The 22,169-nt window shown below is 41.4% G+C and overlaps 1 protein-coding gene across 2 annotated transcripts in view; it reads left to right on the top strand.

The window, feature by feature from the left end:
• LOC126179391 (nardilysin-like) overlaps window positions 1-22,169 on the top strand; it is a 343,267-nt gene that overhangs the window by 28,332 nt on the left and 292,766 nt on the right. For both annotated transcript variants that reach the window (XM_049924604.1, XM_049924605.1), the window contains exon 4: window positions 21,500-21,640. In XM_049924604.1, coding sequence (XP_049780561.1) covers window positions 21,500-21,640 — 141 coding nt within the window. The remainder of the gene's footprint in view (window positions 1-21,499; window positions 21,641-22,169) is intronic.

The raw sequence follows: 22,169 nt of genomic DNA on the forward strand, positions 1-22,169 counted from the left end.
CTATGTGAATGACTCATTAGTGATGTTTGTTAAGTTGACTGGTATGCCTTGTTCTAGCACACAGACTGATACTTCATCTAAAGCAACTGACTTTATATTTTTTTGATTTTATACAGTTTTTTTGACCTTATGTTCTGTGGTTAGTAATAAAATTATTGTACTTTGTGCATAATTATTCACACATGATATATTTGTTTTGGGGTTTTTGTTATAATCTCTCTCTAATACTTGTAAATTGCTCATTCACGAAGTTTGCCAGAGTGTGTGGATCGTTTGTTACTTTATCCCACTACCTTACCTGTATGCTATTGTACTCCCAGTTTCCATTTTAATGACATCCTAGATTACTTTGCTTTTATTCTCTGCATTATACAGGGTGTCCCTCCTAAGAGCTATCTGGCACATTTTCCATTGCATTTCACCGGATATTTGCAATGTAGTTTTTTCAGTGGGGAATACTTGAATAAGTAATTCACAGTTTGAGTTGAAGTGGCAGAAGTACAGAATCAGTCATAGTAAAACTTACAATTCTTGCTGCTCTTGACAAAATTGAGTGTGCCAAAGGCACATTCTTAGATCGTTACACGGCTTTTGGTACTCCATGTTTCAAGTGGCACCCAGTGTCAATGGTAAGCATTGGTTTTGTTTTTCATAACAAGCAAATTGATTTTCAACGCAGAATGTTATGTGCCCATGTGATAAAGCAGTTCCAAATTAGTGTATTGCAGTATCTAGTTTATCAGTATGTATTAACAGTGAAAGTGAGACATGAAGTGAAACAACTGCCTTTGCCTGCGCTGACTGCTACCACCATGCAGCAGTACTGCACAGTTGCTGCTGGAGTACTGGCTTGATTGGTTGATGTATGCAGGAGACAAAACAACAGTGGTCTTAACATACTGTTGCCTGCACCAAAATTGAGTTAATTGCTTGGTTTCTCTCCCTATATTTCTAGGGCGGCCTTTTACTAGTTCTGTATTCAGGAATTAATGACCTGAATATCCAATATCTCTCTAGCCTCCAACGTGAACAGTTACAAGATTAAATATGGTGCTGTTGTAGCCCACTCACCTTATAGTCTGCCCTTAAGAGACTACTCTCTCTGTATCCATTGTGTGCTGTTAAAGTTCCTGTTTGTTTCTGTCTCAGGTTCTTTGGCCGATGTTCATCTGATGATTTTACTGATGTTTCGCCAGCACGAGTGGCTGTCATTGTCAAAGCTTCACCCTCCATTGCCGGTGGTGAACTGGAGCCGAGCCCGCAGCCGCAGACTATATGTACCTGGCGCACCAACATCCGAGGGCTTCTCCGTGGTCATTTCTGGTGCTGTTTTCCTCTTGCTACCTGTGACGGTCATTTGCTCCAGTATGGGGAGCCAGGACCCGTTTACCTTAAGGCTTTCTTCTTTCTTGTTGAAGCTATTCCCGTATTTGTGTATTTCTACAGTTTCACTGAACAAGCGGGTGTGATAGTGCTTCTCTACAGCAAGAACTTCCATGTCGCTGAATTTATTACATGGTTGGTCTCACTCAGCATGGTCAATTTCTCCACCTGCTCCAACCTGCAATGTCGCTTATGTTCTTTGATCCTAGTGTTGATTGATCGTCCAGTCATTTCGACATAAAGTTTTCCGCATGTGAATGGTAATCGGTATATTACTGACATTGCAAGCGAGTCCCTTTTATCCTTTGCCGATCTAAGACAGTTTTTGATCTTCCTTGTCAGTTTGAAAATTGTCTTTACGCTGTGTTTGTGCAATACATGGCCGATTCTGTCCGTCACTCTGGGAATGTATGGCAGAAAGGCCGTACCCGACATTTCTTTCTCTGACTTCTTACTTCGCTGAATGTTTGGCTCTGTTACACTTCTAATATAATTTGTGGAGTCACCATTGCTCCTCAGAACACTTTCCAGGTGTTGCATTTCACGTTTGAGGTGCTGCAGCTCACATATCCATCCTGCTCATGTTATGAGCGTATGAATCATGCCTCTTTTCTGGCTCGGGTGGCGGTTTGATAGTTTGTGCAGGTATCGGTCTGTGTGTGTTGGTTTTCAGTACACGCTGTGTCCCAGGTTATTGCCATCCCTTGTTACCAGCACATCTAGAAATGGTATTTTTTTGTCCTTTTCTACTTCCATGGTAAATTTTATGTTGCCGTGGATGCTGTTCAAGTGTCTTAAGAAGTCACCAGGCTGTTCTTCACCATGGCTCCACACAATGAAAGTTTCATCGACGTATCTGTACCACACCTTAGGTCTACAAGTCGCAGAGTCCAGTGCCTGTGCTTCGAAGTGTTCCATGAAGTAGTTGGCCACCACTGGAGTAAGAGGACTACCCATGGCAACGCCTTCCAGCTGTTCATAGAAATTGCCATACCACATGAAATAGCTCATGGTAAGACAGGCATGGAAGAGCTTTGTGATGTCTTGCAGGAAAATGGAACTGATGTGATCCAGAGTGGCATTTTCGTGAACAAAGAAACAATATCAAAGCGGACCAGGATGTTGTTTGGTGCAAGTTTTAGTTTCTTCAGCTTCTCAAGGAAATGTCCTGAGTCCTCTATGTATGTGTTGGTCTTCCCCATGTGTGGCTGGAGCAGAGGGGCCAAGCGTTTTGCCAGTTTACACGTCAGTGAGCCAGGAGCTCTAACAATCAGTCTTAGTGGAACTTAGTTCTTATGAATCTTAGGAGTCGACTCGCGGCCGCAGACTATATGTACTTGGCACACCAATGTCCAAGGGCTTCCCCACGGTCATTTCCGGTGCGGTTCTTCTCTTGCTACCTGCGATGGTCATTTGCTCCAGTACGGGGAGCCAGGACCCGTTTACCTTAAGGCTTTCTTCTTTCTTGTTGAAGCTATTCCCGTATTTGTGTATTTCTACAGTTTCTCTGAACAAGCGGGTGTGATAATGCTTCTCTATAGCCAGAACTTCCATGCCGGTGAATTTTATTACATGGTAGGTCTCAGGCAACGCGTGCTCTGCCACGGCCGATTTCTCCATCTGCCCCAACCTGCAATGTCGCTTATGTTCTTGGATCCTGGCATTCAGTGATGTACAGAATTGGCTGTATATTTCACAAACATGGCGTAAAGACAATTTTCAAACTAACAAGGAAGATCAAAGAATGTCTTAGATTGGCAAAGGATTTAAGGGACCCATTTGCAATGTGGGAATATACCACTTACTATGCACATGTGGAAGATTTCACGTCGGAATGATTGGAAGATCAATCAGGTTCCAGTTCATCACCAGCAGTGGAGGGTGAAGCTTTGAGAATGCCAGCCACTCGTGCTGGCGAAACATCAGTAAAATCATCAGATGAATGTCGGCCGAAGAACCTGAGACAGAAGCAAATAGCCAGTTTGTCAACAAGTGGCCACGAAAGCCTTAACAATTTTGTGTTAAAAGTTCCAACAGACAGTCATATGTCGCCTGTTCAAGCCCAGGATTATAGAACTTAATTAAGATGTGGCTTTGGCGGCATTAGCTTGTCACACTTCTATTTTTTGATCTAATATTCTGCATGCTCCTCCTATTCCAACTCTGCCTCGTGATGACTGGGTGTTGTGTGATGTCCTTAGGTTAGTTAGGTTTAAGTAGTTCCAAGTTCTAGGGGACTGATGACCATAGATGTTAAGTCCCATAGTGCTCAGAGCCATTTGAACCATTTGAACCTATTCCAACTACATAGTTTTGTTCTGACCATCACCTGAGTGATAGCACAGGTTCTGGCCCGACAAATGGAGTCATTGTATCTGTCCTGGTGGTTCCTGAGTGATCAGGGACCCACAGCTGATTCTTCCTGTTGTATTCCTCTAGCCTCATGAGGGCTTCATGGCATTCTGCAGTGGTCCTTGCTCTCGTTGCAAGACTGATAGTGATTTCAAAGCTACCTGGCTATCTAAATGAATGCAGGTGCTACAGTCCTTGCAGCGTCTGCACAAATTCTCCTCCATGCACACTGTGTAGCAGATATTTCTGCCTACAGAGGTTGCTGTCTGTAGTCTAGGCTGTAACCTGTATACCAAGATCCCAGCACCTTTGTCTGATTTTGGTCCATCGGTAAACCAGACTGTATCTCCTGAGCATTATCAAAGTTCATTCTTCCACTGCTCCCTACTGCCAGTTATTACATTGAAAGGTTTACTGAAGCAACTGGAAGTTGTTGTACAGTCAGTTGTCATTTGCCTGACTGCTCTTATATTTACCACATTCACTATATTGGTATGAGATTCTGGATTTCCTAAAGGTTTCCAGCTATTTCCAGTTTTTAACCTGTATGCCTCTGCTGCTGCATCCATTGTAATCCAAAGGTGTAAAGGGGGACATGTCCAACATGGTCTCCATTCGTAGCTCAACAATGAAAAGGAGCTAGTCTACCAGAATCCAAAAGGGCACAAATAGGTTTGCCACCTACTCGAGAACAAATATAAGGCAGTGGGAGTGATGATTGAGCAGCGACACGGGCACACCAGGGTTTAAAGGCTCGACTCTGGGGTCGCTGCCCAGCTGGGCGGCATTTATTGACTCTGGGTGTCGGCGGCTGAATGCAAGTACGAACTAAATGCCCTGTTCGACCGTACCTGAAACAAAGCCGCCATTCCCCTGTAGCAGACTCAGCTGATGTTGGTAGTCCGGAGTTCCCCTCGGTGGCACCCGCGGGCTGAATTTTAACTTCACGGTGTCTATCGTCCGAGAGCGGCAACGCGGATATCGCTACAATGGCGGCACAAAGTTCTTCCCAAGTGGAGGGATGACCACGAAAAACAAAATGTGACCTATCCGCCGCTCTCATTCCCCTCAGGACAATTGAAACTAACTGTCCGCCGCTCGTGGTCTCGCGGTAGCGTTCTCGCTTCCCGAGCCCGGGGTCCCGGGTTCGATTCCCGGCGGGGTCAGGGATTTTCACCTGCCTCGAGATGACTGGGTGTTTGTGTTGTCCTCATCGTTTCATCATCATCCAGGAAAGTGGCGAAATTGGACTGAGCAAAGGTTGGGAAATTGTACGGGCGCTGATAACCACGCAGTTGAGCGCCCCACAAACCAAACATCATCATCATCATCATGAAACTAACTTCTGTTCTGGCAAGTTGACTAACAAGGCTAAACAGGCTGTCTTAACCCTTTCCACGTATTGATGCAACTCCTCCCTATCTTGCTGCATCTGCCGAATATAGCGACACTCGAGCTGTTTATGATTTCCCGTGGTCAATCTTTCGCTGGTCACAAGTTCCCTCAACTGCTGCAATGAAAACCTTTCTGCCATAGCCCTGGATACCAGAGCCCTCAATTCGCTTCTAGTTAAAGGATACACTAGAGACAAAATTACCTGGTGCGAAACATCAAATGCATCAGCGTGTTGCTCAGAGTGAACCAACAACCATAACAACCTTTCAATCTGCTCAAATCGGTCTGTAGCTAATTCAGTGATGTCTCGAAACAGATGCACCAGGAATTAGGAACTTTAGCAAATGCCCTGGCTAACCCCTAGGAGGACATAAGGTTGTTATTCCTGGGTTCGCTAGTGCACCGCCCAGAAGATAACAAATCCTGCTCCCCCGTCCTCTTTCCATCAAGCTCTAAACATATTACCTTAAACTGCAATTTATTAACCAAAGACCCCAACTCAGGGGTTGATTCCTTATCACGATCCTCTAACTTTAATGCCCTTAAATCAGATATCTGGTTGGTTAAATGTGTCAACTGTACCCACACCCTGTCTAACCGACTGACACTAGGCTGAGTGCCGTCTAAAAACCCGATGTGTCCTCAAGATGCCGAACAGCTTTAAACAAAAACTCAACGGCTGCCTTTGTCTCACCCACAACATATGGTGAGACATCAACCGGCTGAAGAACTGTAGCACGCAAGCGGGCTGCTAAGTCCGGAACACTACTCTCAATATGCTGGCGTCTTATCGCCAGCTCATAAGTGAGGTGGTTCTTCCTCAGTTGGCTGATCCCGGGGCACTGCCTGACCGCCATTACAGTGTAGATCACCTAAAACAGAACACAATACCGAAGGCAGAAATCATACAACACTAACAGAGTTAAACAAATCAAACCAACAGTAACTGAAATGGCGATAATACAATCGTAACCATGCTCTGCTACCAGTTGAAACCTGGTATTCAAGGAAGGCAGGATTCGGTTACGATTGTGGATGGGGCTCTAATCAGTTACTATTGGTTTCCTTTTTGCAATTACACAAATTTATTTTAAACGGTAATCCCAGACTCAGCATTAATACAGATATCACATATTATTAATGAAAGAATAAACAACTGTGTAATTAACAGTGCTTTAAAATTTACCAAATGAGCATAAAATACAGACACAGCAAATAATGTTTTAAAACAAGCTAATGTGATCTCAGTTAGAATTTTAAGGCAAGTAAACACAGTCATGGCTGAAGGCCTTTAATGCCAAGAATGGCAATTATAAAAAATTTAAGAAACACAGTGTAAAACAGCAGTGCAATAGCGAAGGTTAATTTAAAAAGACAGACAACTGGTCACCAAACGGGTGAGACAAAATGATCGTAAATTTGGTAGCACAACCATTTAAACCTGCTGTAATGCCAAGAATAGCAATTATATAAAAATTTTTAGAAACATGCAATAAAACAGCAAATACAATAATACGGCACAAGTGCCAGTCACAGAAGATGCACCAGGAATCGTCCTCTGAGTCGGTCCGGCAAAAAACACTTTCGTGAGCGATGAGATAGGCAGCCAAGAATTGTATTCACTTCACACGACGGTTACTCAGATTAGTGGCTGTGTAACAAATGACTAATGATAACCGTGCTGAGGCTACCTGATGTCCAATAAACCAAATGCAAAATGTAAAAATACGTCAAAGCTTGAACTGGCAGTCTGGACTCTGTCTGCAGAATACTGTGCTTAGAGGGCCTGGAACGGAAAAGGAATCACTACCCCCGGAGTAGAAGAATCGTCAACCAACATACAATCAAGAAAGCTGTCAAAAATACATGCCTCACTGGACAGCAGCGGCAAGGTGAGCAAACGTACACTGCCATTACATACACTAACCCCTAGGGCATGTAACTGGGGTGTTAGCGCCCACGAGGCAGGAAAAATACTGCTGGTTGAACTTAACAAATAGTAACAAACTGAACACAGTAAATAGGAGTCCAGGAAAGCTAATCAGATCTGCCTTCTCCAAGCACTCCACTCATTGCTCTTTGCCTCGGCAAAACTACAGGCAGCAACACGAACCCGTCACTGAAGTATCGCAAGATGTCACAATGGTGGAGTTTTCTCTACTTGAATCCGAATGCACTCAACTTAAAGCTTACAGGATCCGGTTTATGATGAGGTTGTGCACCGTCACGACCTCAAGCCTTTGATACAGCAATCAATGCATACCGCCAGCGGTCCCAGCGTGTTATCACACTGCACGGAACTGGCTCCTCCTGAGTCCCCAACCTATTTGCACCCTGTCACTACTCAGAAGAACCACAACATCACCCCAGAGATAGGGCCACAGTTACTACATATCAATAACTGCCGCTGCTGCCACTAGCGGACAGGCAATGCTTGCAAAACCAAGTGGCACCAGTCAACACGAGAAGAAGACAAACAACCACAACCATGCAGCTAAACGATATTGTCCGGCCTCCAACAGAGGACGGAAACCTACAAACAGCACCAATGTGAGCCGCAGCACGGCTCAGTGTCCTTGGCAGAAGTATTTAACTCTTTGATGAGTTTGCTGACCACTAGGTTTCACAGTAGTGATGACTGAAACCCTCCTTGTGGACAGCCTCTGGTGGTGTTGATCACTACTTTCTCATTCAGTGTGGTAGCTTCTGTCTTTTGTTTACTCAGTATGGTCTTAATCGCCTTCTGCAGATCTATCCACAGATTTGAACGTTGTATTGCTAAAAGCACCTTCGGTATCTGGGAAGGTGCAGAGAGCAATTTCCTGAAAGTGTAGTGCTTTCCCATCTTACAAACATGTTGATAAAGTGCTGTTTCACATGATTGCCTGATTGATATGCATGTTGATCTACAAATAAAGGAACCTCTGTTAACCTCCCTTCTGCAACATGTGCATTAACTAGTTTTCCTTATGTCTTTAGGAGAAAGGAGAACTAACTGATTGGTCTCATATCCTTAGTCCTGGTATGATCAGTTTTCAGAAGGTAGGTTTACTGTTTCTATTCGGGATTTCCAGGTTACAATTTATCATTCAAGAAAGTAAGCACCTCTGTTATTGGTGTCGCTGCTTCCCCATGCCCGATTATGGGCACTGGCATCACAACCAATCGACAGTTGTTCATTCAGCTTTGAACAGCTGTCTACCAGTCTCCTTACTTCCTGGAATGAGGGGAACTGTCCATATAGTGCTTCCCTCCTTTTGCTGGTTCACCCAGATGGTTGCTAATCCTTGGAACAAAATTTCACTATCAGAATGAATGAAATTCCATTCTTGACGTAAATGCGTGTTCTGGAGTTTTTGAGATTTCCAGCACTAGTCAACTTACATCCAGTTCCTCTGAGGCTTGAAATGCCTCCTTTATATAAATAGGGTTTCTGGCCCCCTTTATATAAATATGGTTTCTTGGGTCAGGGCCACATGTATCTTCTTTGTTCCCAGAAGACAGCGCAGCTCAAGTTTATTTGTAACACTTGCAGCTGCTGCCTTGCCGCCATTGTCCCTTTTTGTGATTGTAACCTGTGAGATCTTTAAGTAGTTTGGGTTCCTGTTCTTGCTTTGCCCTCAAGGATTCTTCAGCGACTTCTGCAACAAGAGTTTGGCTGTCCGATAAACCCTCTTGTTTGGTTACCCTCCATTCCTCGTCGAGACCTTCTGGCTTTGCACCCATTCTGTCTTGAACAGAGTCGTTGGAGGAGTGTACGTAAGAAGTAGTGTTATCCAAATTAATATCGTTGTGGTCTTGAAGAGCTTTTTGAGTGATGATTCCAGCTCTAGGACTGAACTACTGCCCCGTCCACTTGTGGAGACAGCTTCCAATGTTTCCAAACCCGATACTTGGCTATTTGAGATCTTATCATGACCCTCAGTTTTTTTTGTTTTGTTCTGTATTCTACATTTAGGTCCCACAAGAATTGAAGATTTATTGGATCGACACTACATAGCCCCAAATGGTGCAAAGCTAATTGAATACCTGCTGGCAAAAATGTTGTAACTCTCAAAAAGCCAAGTTTTCAAGAGAGGAGAAGAACAAGGAAACTAGTGAATTGTTTGCAAATGCTTATTCTGGCATTGATAATCTGTTTGAGTCCAGTAGTTATTAATGTACAATAATTGTGACAGTGTGTGGTTTTAAAATAAAGACATGAGAAGTGATCATTGGATGTATATGCAAACACATTGTAACTCTTAACATAAGTAGCACATTTTTGTGGGTTACAGCTTTGTGCCACTGAAAGCCCTTAATAATATTTCTTGGTTTTACTCTGTATACAAATAATGAAACAGAAACCATATTTGCAATTTGCATTATTTTTTGTTAGAGCTTCCCATTATTTAACAGAATTCACTGAATGCTAGAAATATTGTTGCAAAAGAATGTTATGCAATGATTAAGCATTACGTTGTCACTTCACTTTATCTTTAGGTTCTCGTAAAAGGTTCAGTACTTTTCAGGAATCTTTAGGTTCTCGTAAAAGGTTCAGTACTTTTCAGGAATATATCTACACATGTCTAGCAGATTAGCTCTCTTTACAGGCAGTGGGTCTCCATGCAGTCTGGGTATACTATTCATGCCGATTAGCACAGGTGGAACTGTAATAGTGTTTTTACATGTACAAAGTTTGGCCAAGTTTGCGGGTACTAAGGTAGCTGTGGCTCTTGCAGCTCTGAAATAGTATTGGAGAGTCTGAGGATACCTTCATCCAAACATAATCTTTTATTTTGCAATTTGAATCTTTGCAGATTTGCTTTTCTGCAGTACTCAGATCAATGAAATCTTCTGGCTGCTTGTAACGGACCAAAAACAAGTTGTCCTGTCTTGCAGTTGCTATTACCTGGAACCATTCAAATGGCTTATACATAAGGTGGGTCTTCTTCTTTCTCTCAATTAAAGCAAAATCTCGATCACAAGGCAAAGAGCTGTGCCCTGTGATTAGAAATATTTGATCCACAGATGTGAAGTACCTATACAGCAGGAACAAACACGATTTATGGTACATAGTACTTTATAGAGCAACACATGAAATACAGTGAAGTACAGGTTGTGTGTACCACTGAACACATTGACTGGGCAACAGTAATACAGGTTACAAAATAGGCCGAGCACACATCTGCAATCACTTAAATAATACTGCTTCTTTGGCATCTTACAAGAGTGTGCCAGGGGGACTGACCCAGGTGACCTCTATAAGTGGGCATGTGAACTGTATGGACTGCTATCTCTGAAATTGCACATGGGACGAGTGAAGGTACATCACTACTCCTTTCTAGGAGGTGGGAAAACCACATACTTGCATATAAACACTAGGCACAGAAAAATACGTGGTGCAGAAAAAATGGATGGCACAGAAAAAAATGCATGATACAGAAAAAAAAGCAGTGGTATAGAAAAAAAACTGGTACTGTGGAAAAAAAGGGTACTGATCTCACAAAGCTCTGAGAATATGAGTCACAGAAAACACCAGTGGTTGCACTGACATACATTTCACTGCTCAACGATGGCAGCTGCTGCTAATTGAAGTGGGCGGTCACCAGCAAGTAGGGGCGGAAGTGATGAGGGGACTGGTTGGTGAGCCGTCCCTGCTCTCCTGCGGAGTAAGGCAGGGCCAGGGACTGCATCTCCATTGCAATATCCTCGCCGAGGTCAGTGGTTGGTGATGGAGGCCAAACCTATGTACTCAGTGGATGACTGAAAAAATTTAGATTTGGCAAGATTGTACTTGAGACCCACAGACTACAAAACAGAAAGCAACAATCAGAGACTGCTAAGATGGTCTTCGGTGGAAGAACCCAAAACAACAATATTGTTGAAGTAATTGATTTTTGAGGTTTTCAGCTGTTTCATAAAAACAGTGAAAAATTGCGGGTACACTAGCAATGCCAAAAAGCAAGCGTTCATATTGGTATAGGGTGGAAGATGTAGTGACAACGAGAAGGCGCCTGGTGACCTCATCCAAGGGGATCTGGTGGTACTTTTTTGATAAATCAATCTTGGAAAAGTAGTGACCGCTTGATAATTTCATGAGCAAATTGTCAGGGTGGGGCAAAGGGTGCGTATCAATCATGGACTGTGCATTAATCTTGACACTGAAGGTGCTGCTGAGATGAAGCTTACCCATCAGGTTCTTAATGACGACCAGTGGTGTAGCCCATTCATTGTAAGAAACAGGCCGAAGGACATCAAATAACATCAAACGATCTAATTTGGCCTTAACAGATTTGCCCAGAGTGACAGGCACTTGCTGTGGCCGAAGAAAATTAAGGCGAGCAGACACTTTCATGATAATATGGGCCTGGAAACCAGTAGCACAACCAAGCCCAGGGGAAAACAGAGGCAAAAAGTTGGAGCAGAGGACTCCACCTGCTGATATGGAACTTGATCTGACATTAAATTTATGTCACCGGCAATGGAGAAACTGAAAGCATTAATGCATCTAACCTGAATAGGTCTGCGATATGGGGAAGATGAAGAACAAGAAGGAAGGTGAAAGGGTGAAGACAGATTTGTAAGACACAGGAGTGGAGAACTGATCTAGGATCGGAATCTTCTGTTTGTTGTAGCTAACCAACTTCTGTGAAACCTGTGTGAGGGGAGGGGCTCCAAGTCAGTGTACTTTTGTGTGTTTACTAAACTCACTGCATCTCCTGTATCCACTTGCATTTTTAGTGTTTTATTAACCACACGCAAGTCAATAAACATTTGTTTGGGGAGACAATCATTGTAGAGATACAGTTTATGTCCATCAGTACAACTGTCCCCACCACATTTGAAGAGGAGTTACACACCAATGCCCTTTCTTTCCACACTTGTTGCAAACAGCCCAACACTTACGGCGTGCAGCATGCTCTTGTAGGATGAAGCAGTATGGGCAAGACGGAAGAGGGGAGGGGGGACAGGTGCATGCATCTGCTGTTGTGACATGGCCTGTTGCTGCTGTAGCTGTAACTGATGCTGCTCCGTGTGACGCTGAGTGGAAGGTTGCACTGCTGCAGTGGCTGCCCTATTGTCCTGAACATGTGCAGCATTCCTAACAGGGGTTGACTGAGCAACTTCTGAAACCTCCCGCCACACAGCAATCTGATTGTCTGCAGCCTATTACATTTCAGAGGATTCTGTCATACTGAGCACATCCATAAGCGTCAGATTCTCTCAATGAAGTGCTTTTTCGTGGACTTCCCTATTCGAAATCAGACAAATAATGACGTCATGCTCCATGCGGTCAGCTTAGGATTTGCGATGGATACTAGTGACAAATGTATAATGACAGCTGAGCTTGCATAAATTTTGTCAGATTGGTTTGGGCATTTCTGACAATGGTAAAATTCTACATGCATCATGATGACATGCGTTGTGTCACAGTAATAAGTTGAGAGAAGGTTGAACGTATCATCAGAAGATAAGGTGACTGGTTCATGCAAAGGTGCAAGTTGGCACAACAACTGATAGATGTGTGGCAAAAGCCAGGAAAGAAAGAAAGCCCCACACTGGTTTGCATCACCAATGTGAAAAATCTGGAAATGTTGGCATAACTATGTTCGTAGGAGTCCCAACCTTCAGCTGATACATCATATGCTGGAAAAGATGTTGGTTGCACTGATGGGAGGGTAACCTGCCACATACCCACAGATGTCACTTGATTGAGTGTGGTGACAAGAACCTGCTGCTGTTCTGTGAAAACTTGCTGCTGGGTAATGATACGTTGGAGTATTTCTTCCATCAAGATGTTTGGCAGCTGACTGAACAGTGACACTAACATGCAGAGAAAACTTAACCCTCACTAGTTGCCAAGTTTGCTATAGCAAGAACAAACACAGTATGGAACATAATACTTTATAGACCAACACATAAGATACAATGAAGTACAGGTTGTGCATAGCGCTGAACACATTGACTGGACAACAGTAATACAGCTTACAGAATAGGCTGAGCACTGGTTTTCTATCACTAAAGTAATAAGGTTTTTTTGACGTCTCACTTGTTTGCTGGGCTGACCCAGGTGGCCTCTAAACCCGGCCTCTGAACTTTATGATCTCTGAAATCATGCACTTCATAAGTGAAGGTACCTCAACTTCAAGCTCAGCAGACATTGATGCAAAACAGTTGTTTTTCAGTTATTGTTCTGATCTTTACATCGATTTCACCACACCAATAAATTTCTTTCTTCACCCAAGTTTAGTACTGAAAATTCAGAGGTCATATACTTCAGGTGGCAAAAGGCAATTTCTGCTGATCCCCAGCTGGCTATATTTCCAGGCCATACACACACCCTCACCTTGCTGTCACCAACATTACGTGTTGCTTGATTGTAGGTTGACAGCTGTAGTTGATAGCATACTGCAGAATGGTAGAACATTACACCTGCTGGAGGTCTGTGCAAACAGCATAGGGTTTTTTCATTTTAACCTTCACTGTGTCATTTTGCAGCATTGAATACACTGCTTCTGTTCAAACTGCAAGAACAGTCTGTCATATCTACACACACATCTGAATGTGGTAATTCAAAGTGTAAATTATATTCTCATCTGAAAATAACTTTGTCCTGTCGTTCACTGCGTTGTACAGTAGGATTCTCTCCTTTAGAGTTGGTGAAGTTTAGTAACAGTCAAATCAGCAGAGATTTCCATTATTATGTCTCCAGTAGTGGCTTTCTTGTTTTGGTAACTTCTTCATGGTTTCTTATCAAATCCTTCACATCATCCTACAATTTGTGTGAGAGATTCTCATGCTCACCCCTTCTGTCTTCAAAGGGCATGTCACATTTCATCTTCTCCTGGAACATTTGCAGATAAGTGATTCTATATACCAAGCACAAAGTTTTTGTGCTATACAAGAACGTGTTTTTGCATTTCTTCTCAAAAAGTCCTTAAATGTACAGTGTCTGCATGAAATGGACTCCTTAGTATCCCCATTTTCAATATCTGCTATTTCAGTGCATGATGAGTATAAGTGTCTCATTTGTGCATTATAGCCTAAATGTGTTTTGTTGTCTTTCAAGCCTAGTGTTCTGCATCGGTATTTAAATTTTCAGGTAGCAATCTGTAAAAATAGCAAGACATCTATAAGTAAAGTTAATTGTGATACAGGTGCAGTAAAGGATCTGATTAAAGCATTAAAATATAATATATGCAATTAAAGTTATGAATCTCTTGTTAAACACATTAATTTTGTCAGTTGTCTTACAACATTTTTGCACCCACCTGCTCAGCAGGGGCTTCCCCAGGCACTGCTTTTTATTATTATTTCTTTACTTTCTCAGACGTTAAGTCTGGTTAAAAATGGAAAGTGACGCGGACCTTGATCAAGCGTCACTTCCTTTTAACTGTACGGTATATGTTATATTGCATTTAGGAACTTTCGGGTAATTGAACATGTATCAATAATTACGGATTTCTGTAATTGTATGTATAAGTTTGGATGTAGCTGTATTGCATTGATGTACTGGTGGATATTGTGTTGTATGACTCCTGTAGTTGATAGTATAATTGGTATAATGTCAACTTTATCCTGATGCCACATGTCCTTGACTTCCTCAGCCAGTTGGATGTATTTTTCAATTTTTTCTCCTGTTTTCTTTTGTATATTTGTTGTATTGGGTATGGATCTTTCGATTAGTTGTGTTACTTTCTTCTTTTTATTGGTGAGTATGATGTCAGGTTTGTTATGTGGTGTTGTTTTATCTGTTTTAATGGTTCTGTTCCAGTATAATTTGTATTCATCATTCTCCAGTACATTTTGTGGTGCATACTTGCATGTGGGAACGTGTTGTTTTATTATTATTATTATTATTATTATTATTATTTATTGTGGGTGAAACATGATAGCCCCAAATTCTGTTTGTGTTTCTTCTCATTCCTTATCCATTTATTCTACTTAATTTTGTGTTTCTGTCTGCTGTTTATATCTTTGCAATTACTCCCTCTTAGCAACACACGACTCCCTTCCTCCATTGTTACAATATTTCTGCACCTGAGTGACCTGCAGCGAAATTACAACAAAAGAAAAAGGGCACTAAGTGTACATGTTGGCCGACATAACTTCATACACCCCTCACTCTTACCGGATACACCGTTTATATGTCAAAACTCAGCATTCTAGGAAAGTGAGGACTACAACATTTTTACCAGAAGGTATTTAATTACTCAGGGAAGTTGCCCCTGAGGCTCCATTCATATCACACCTTTCCATGTCCCATGCACTCATTGGCGTGGTAGTTTCACACTTAGGGTTGGGTACCTGGGGAATTGGGGAAGGAATATGGGTGTGGGTGTAGGGGAAATTGGGCATTGTGGGAGACACATCATCTTATTGATCGACCAAAGTCTCTCCACACCCAAGGCCAGTACTTCGGCAAGACAGTGTCCCTCGGAGAGGGGAGTTCTGGTCATTTTTCGTGATTTATTGTCCCTTTTAATTCTTATCAATAAAAAAATTGCACTAAACTACTTTTGGAGCACTCTGTCAAATACACACATACAATACTGTTTAAAAATAATTTTGTTTTAAATGGGTAACAAATAGAGACTTTCTGTTGACAGTGGGCATCAGTTGAAAGATGTTATGAGCATTATTTGTTTTGGCTGACTAGCTACACATTGCAAAAACAAAATTCCAATTATCTGCCAAAAACATCAGAGAAAATGCACCTGATGACTCATAGGAGTGACACCCAGTATGTTAGTTGATCATTGAATGACTGTTTTGCAGCAGTCAGGACCTCCCTATAAATATTTATGTACCTGTAGCAAAAAATAAAAATAAAAATTAAGAACTCTGGCTCATTATGACTTTCTTCACGGAACTGTGAAGACTTTTTAATAGTCTAGGTCAATACAGTTCAGTTCAGTTCAAAGTATAGATTTGCTGGATGGAGTTCTTTATGTCTGCAGCAATTGGGATAGTGAAAGACGGAACCTCTGCATCCTGCAGAAAATGTAAGCCTAAATGGTGTACTGCAAAGTGCCTTGTGATTCGTAAGCAGAAGGTACACTTCAAGAATATCGAGTTAATCACATCAAACAATTGGCAGAGTGCATCCTGAGCCAGAAAGCTCAGCCAGCAATGGAAAGGCGTACATATTTGATGCTGCACATCACTGCATCCGTCCCAAGGGAACTTATATCAGTTGACATTATGGGAAGTCCCCAGTAGATGGAGTTGGAGCTCAATTTCTGTTTGTGATACTAGACATATTTACAAAATACATTAACACTAGAAGGACCTTTTTCGAACTTTGCACTTGTTTTCTGAGCAAACTGTAAACTGGATTGACTTGATATTTTGTGACTTTTCATCAATTATATGAAATATTAACCACCACTTCTTGGAGTGTCCTATTTTTATTAGGTTGTGAAATATGAAGCTATTCTACATAGAAGGATGGTAGGGCCAACTTGGCCCTTCACAACATTTCTCTGTATTTTCAGGCTACTTGTTTGCAGTACTGCATATGAAATCACATCAACTGTAGTCCCTTTGTTGTTCAGATATGCATCAACAATGCCATTCAATGCAGTGCTTATTTGTGGTTAGCTGAAGCAAGGATTTCAGTTATTGTCTGTTATGACAGTACCTGATAGTAATTCCTGCAGTCATGAGCTATGAGTACAGGCAGTCATGAGCTATGAGTACAAGAAGCATATAACAGTTGCCGAAATACTAGAAGAACTGAGAAAAGTAGAAGATGAAAGCTTAGGTGAAGAATTTCAGTTTTTTAACAGTAATCAGGACAATGAAGAAAGTGTTGTGGTTCCAGTATCTGCAGATGAAGAACGTGATTTGTGCAACAAAAATTATGTAAACATGGTTCAGAATAGTTTTCCACCAAATTTGGAGAAAAAATGAAGCCTCTACATCCAACAAGCCTTCTGATGTTTCAAGTTCCAGCTCTATAAGATCAGCAACTCAGAGAAGAGTTATCTGCCCCAAAGTCAGTCAAAAACTGATACAGGCCAACAAAAACCTTCCAAGGAAAAAGAAACAGCAAAAGATGGGACGGTGTGGAAAATTGTACCAGTGGGCTCTAATGCAGGTCAGTAATATTTCTGCTCTTTGTGAACAGTTTTGGTTTGTAAAATGACAATAAAGGCTAACACAAGAAAAAGCTTGTACAATAAATAGTAGTAATAGCAATTTAGTGTGCTATTGTGTAACAAAATAGGATATTGTACTATACAAGAACAGATGCACTCATATAATATTGGTGCATTACACGCTATAAAAATACAGTAATTTTTCATATGTTTTTCAGGTCACCTGCGAAGTCATAACATTTTGCAGGACATCCCAGGACCAACACCATACACTAAAAGGAAAATTAAAAATGGGAAACTTCTTAGTGCTTGCTGATTAGTTTTCAGTGCCTCCATGATGTGCCACATCAAGCAGTGCACTTGTCATCGAACCCAAGACAATACCTGGACAGTAGACATCGAAAAATTGAATACATTTTTCGCCATAATGTATGCAAGAGGAGTATATGGTGCAAAGAATTATCTTCTCAAAAGCCTGTGGTCAATGGTATGGGGGTCCTGTGTTTTTCAAACAAACTATGGGGCGAAGCAGAGTTATCAAAATAATGAAATATGTGAGATTCGACACCAAGACCACTAGGCCTGAACACCTCAAAACTGACAAATTTGCTCTTGTGTCAGATATTTGGAATGCTTTATAGAAAACAGTTCATCATTCTATAAAGCAGAACATTATCTTACAATTGATGAACAACTTTTGCCATCTAAAACAAGATGCCCATTCACACAGTACATTGCAGGCAAGCGAGACAAGTTTGGTATAAAACTCTGGTTACTTGTATGTGTTTCTAGTAAATACATATTGAGTGGATTCCGTTACATTAGTGCTGATTCCCTTCAACCAGCTGACCAAGACGTAGATGGAAATGTTATGCTTAGGCTTGTGGAGCCATACTTAGACAAAAGTTTGAATGTCACTTTGCTAACCTTGCAAACTGTCTGAGGGCAGCAGCCGCAACTTTAGTAGGTACTTGGAATCATAATCGAAGGGAGGTAACTCCTAAAGCAAAGACTGAAAAACAACCAGTTCACTCGACTATTGTGATAAAAATGATGGTGGAACAACCTAACAGTTTATCAAGGGAAAATTAATAAGAATGTTTTTTTATCGAGTTCACTTCACTCTCATGTATCTCTGTCCAAAAGCCAGAACAACACCCCTGAAACAGTGCGGTTTTACAGTGAAAAAAATTTGGGGTTGACATTGTGAATCAAATGGCAAGGATGTAATCCACAAAAGATGGTACAAGACATTGGTCAATACAGGTATTTTACAACACTCTTGATTTTTCTGACATAAATTCCTGGGTGTTGTGTAAGAAAGTGACTGGTAGGTGACTTATCAGGCAGAAGTATATTTTTGGTTTTTGTGAAGAGCTTTGGGCGCAGTATGCATCAGCAAGAAATAAAGAGCTGGACCAGGAGCGTGCAGACACTAAAGACAGACTACAAAGGGCAACAAAGGGAGATAAGTGTGAAAGTTGTACGTCATGCAAACAAAATCATACTGCTACTGTTTGTTCAGGTTGTGAGAAAACAGTACGTGGCGCCGCGCACACACACACACACACACACACACACACACACACCATGCAAATGCAACTCACACACACATGACTACGGTTTCTAGCAGCTGTGGTCCTGTGTGTGTGGACTGCGTTTGCGTGAGTCTGCGTTTCTGTGTTGCCTATTTTTGAGGAAGGCCTTGTTGGCCAAAAGCACACTTTCCAACAGTTTTTTTGTTGTGCCTGTCTGTGACTCAGCATCTCCACTATATGGTGCATAGCAACTATCCTTTTCAAAATATTGTTGCATTCCATCCTGGGTTTTCCCTATATAATGTATTTATTTTGTTAATAAAAATCAACAAAAACTATATAAGTGTGTTACATTCCATTACCTGTCACGATCTGACCATACAAACAAAGACAAACTGACTTTACAAGCAAGTTTTAATCTACAGTTCATAACCAATACATTGTGGTCAGAGTCCACATCTGCCCCTGGAAATGTCTTACAATTTAAGACCTGGTTCCTAAATCTCTGTCTTACCATTATATAATCTATCTGAAACCTGTCAGTATCTCCAGGCTTCTTCCATGTATACGACCTTCTTTTATGATTCTTGAACCAAGTGTTAGCTATGATTAAGTTATGCTCTGTGCTAAATTCTACCAGGCGGCTTCCTCTTTCGTTTCTTACCCTCCAATCCATATTCACCCACTACATTTCCTTCTCTACCTTTCCCTACTGTCGAATTCCAGTCACTGACTATTAAATTTTCGTCTCCCTTCACTATCTGAATAATTTCTTTTATCTCATCATACATTTCATCAATTTCTTCGTCATCTGCAGAGCTAGTTGGCATATAAACTTGTACTACTGTAGTAGGCGTTGGCTTCGTGTCTATCTTGGTCACAATAATGCGTTCACTATGCTGTTTGTAGTTGCTTACTCATACTCCTATTTTTTTTTATTCATTATTAAACCTACTCCTGCATTACCCCTATTTGATTTTGTTTATAACCCTGTATTCACCTGACCAAAAGTCTTGTTCCTCCAGTCACCGAACTTCACTAATTCCCACTATATCTAACTTTAACCTATCCATTTCCATTTTTAAATTTTCTAACCTACCTGCCCAATTACGGGATCTGACATTCCACACTCCGATCCGTAGAACGCGAGCTTTCTTTCTCCTGATAACGATGCCCTTTGGAGTAGTCCCCACCCGGAGATCCGAATGGGGCACTATTTTACCTCCGGAATATTTTACCCAAGAGGATGCCATCATCATTTAACCATACAGCAAAGCTGAATGCCTTCGGGAAAAATTACGGCTGTAGTTTCCCCTTGCTTTCAGCCGTTTGCAATACCAGCACACCAAGGCTGTTTTAGTTAGTATTACAAGGCCATATCAGTCAATCATCCAGACTGTTGCCCCTGCAACTATTGAAAAGGCTGCTGCCCCTCTTCAGGAACCACATGTTTGTCTTGCCTCTCAACAGATACCCCTCCGTTGTGGTTGCACCTACGGTACGGCTATCTGTATCGCTGAGGCACGCAAGCCTCCCCACCGATGACAAGGTCCATGGTTCATGGACTGTGTTGCCTAGAGACCTCAGTTTTCTGAACCAATTTTGGCACTTCAAGAGCTCAAAGGAGACACTGCTGGACGTTGGCCAAGATGTTTAATAGGCAAATGTGTCAATAATTCTTTGATGCTGGGTCTTTACCTTTTCCTTTTGTAATCACTACTGCCTGAGCTATGAGATAGAAATAAGAATTTTTGACCAGTAGGCTATTTATACCAAAATGTACACAAGCTCAGTACTTATTAAAACAGTATTGAGTTCTGGCTACAAGGACAGTAAAAAAGGAATCAATGAAGCTTTACAGTTCATTGCTTGCTGTGTTTTAAAAGTAATAATTTATGATTCGTATGTAAGTAGATGCAAATAATTACAAATGTTGGATACTAACTATTGTTTGACGAAAAGTAATTTCAGCATGGTTGTAATTAAACATTCATTACTTGAGCCAGTCCAGGTGGAAAGCTATATACTGTATGGATACCCAGCTTTATAGGAATGATGTTCAGACTGTGTGATACAGTGTTTGTGTTGTTAGTTGTATTAGTGTCATGACTTGCCATTAGGCACCAGTATTGGCGCTGTGACGGGGTTGAAACACAATCATAAGTGTGCATTACTGTTGCAGACCATCTTCATGGGTCTCAACAGTGAGAGAAGGGCTTTACTCGTAAAACCATTTTATCAAAACAGCAGCTAATTGTGCCACAAATTGTTGAAGATGTTAGCTTTTCTGTGGCTGAGAATGCTGGACGCAGTGTGCAATCTTCAAACAGTCCACGATCTGTGTCATGACAGTGAACATACCAAGGTCCACTGTTGTTTCGGGCAGCAGTAGAGTAATCTCTAGTGCAATACTGTTTATGCAGATGGTCGTCACATTGAGCAATGTTTGTAACCTAGAAAGTAAACATGGTATGCAATTAACATATGTTCCCATCCAGTGTTGAAATGAAAATGTGTTTCTTTCAATGGTCTGTTCATTATTTCTCTTCTGCATGCTCTTACAAGTGTTCCCACAAAGTTGCATTGTCCTATGATCACTTGTTTGTCATGGAGGCCCTCTCAAGTAGCAAAAGTTTGATTGTAACCACCCTGTATGTCATGTTCTTTTGTGGCAGCAATATTCATTCATGTTTGTGTTGCATGCATTGTTTATTACAATTTCTCATGTTTTTCAATTTATTGCAGGCTGCTGTAGGTTTGTGTGTTGGAGTTGGCAGCTTTAGTGATCCGGACGAGATTCCTGGCCTTGCGCATTTTCTGGAGCACATGGTTTTTATGGGCAGTGAGAAATATCCTACAGAAAACAGCTTTGATGAGTTCATAAAGGTCAGTGTGTCTTTAAGTAATTGGTGGAATAAATGCTCATTTTACATATAAAGCAATGAATATGAAAACATACTGTGTACAATCAACATAAATATGGTAAGGGCATGAAAATATTTTGTATGTGTATGATGTGAAATAAAATTTGATTATACAATATATGGGAGGTTCTACTTTGTGGCTGAATGAAGGAATTTTAAGTTTTGGCCAGGTGGGTTTCAGTTCATTTATTTTTGAAGTGTAATTAGCAGCTTTTGTTTATTTGTTTCAGTCTCTTGGTTTCAGTCTCTTGGTGAGGTGCCACACTGATTCACACATCATATCTTTTATTTCAAAAGCACATGGTTGAAATATCCATTTTGCTAACTGATTATAAGTTTTCCATGTTTGCTGTACATCATTATAGTGAATGCCAGACTAGCTTCTTCAATAAGGCCATGACTGATTCCTTCTTGCACCTCTCTCCAACTAAGCAAAGCACTCTGTTTCAGATAAGTTCACTATCAACAAGCCAGTTCATAACCTCCCTTCC

This window comes from Schistocerca cancellata, chromosome 1 (genome assembly GCF_023864275.1).
Source record: "Schistocerca cancellata isolate TAMUIC-IGC-003103 chromosome 1, iqSchCanc2.1, whole genome shotgun sequence".
NCBI classification, from domain to species: domain Eukaryota; kingdom Metazoa; phylum Arthropoda; class Insecta; order Orthoptera; family Acrididae; genus Schistocerca; species Schistocerca cancellata.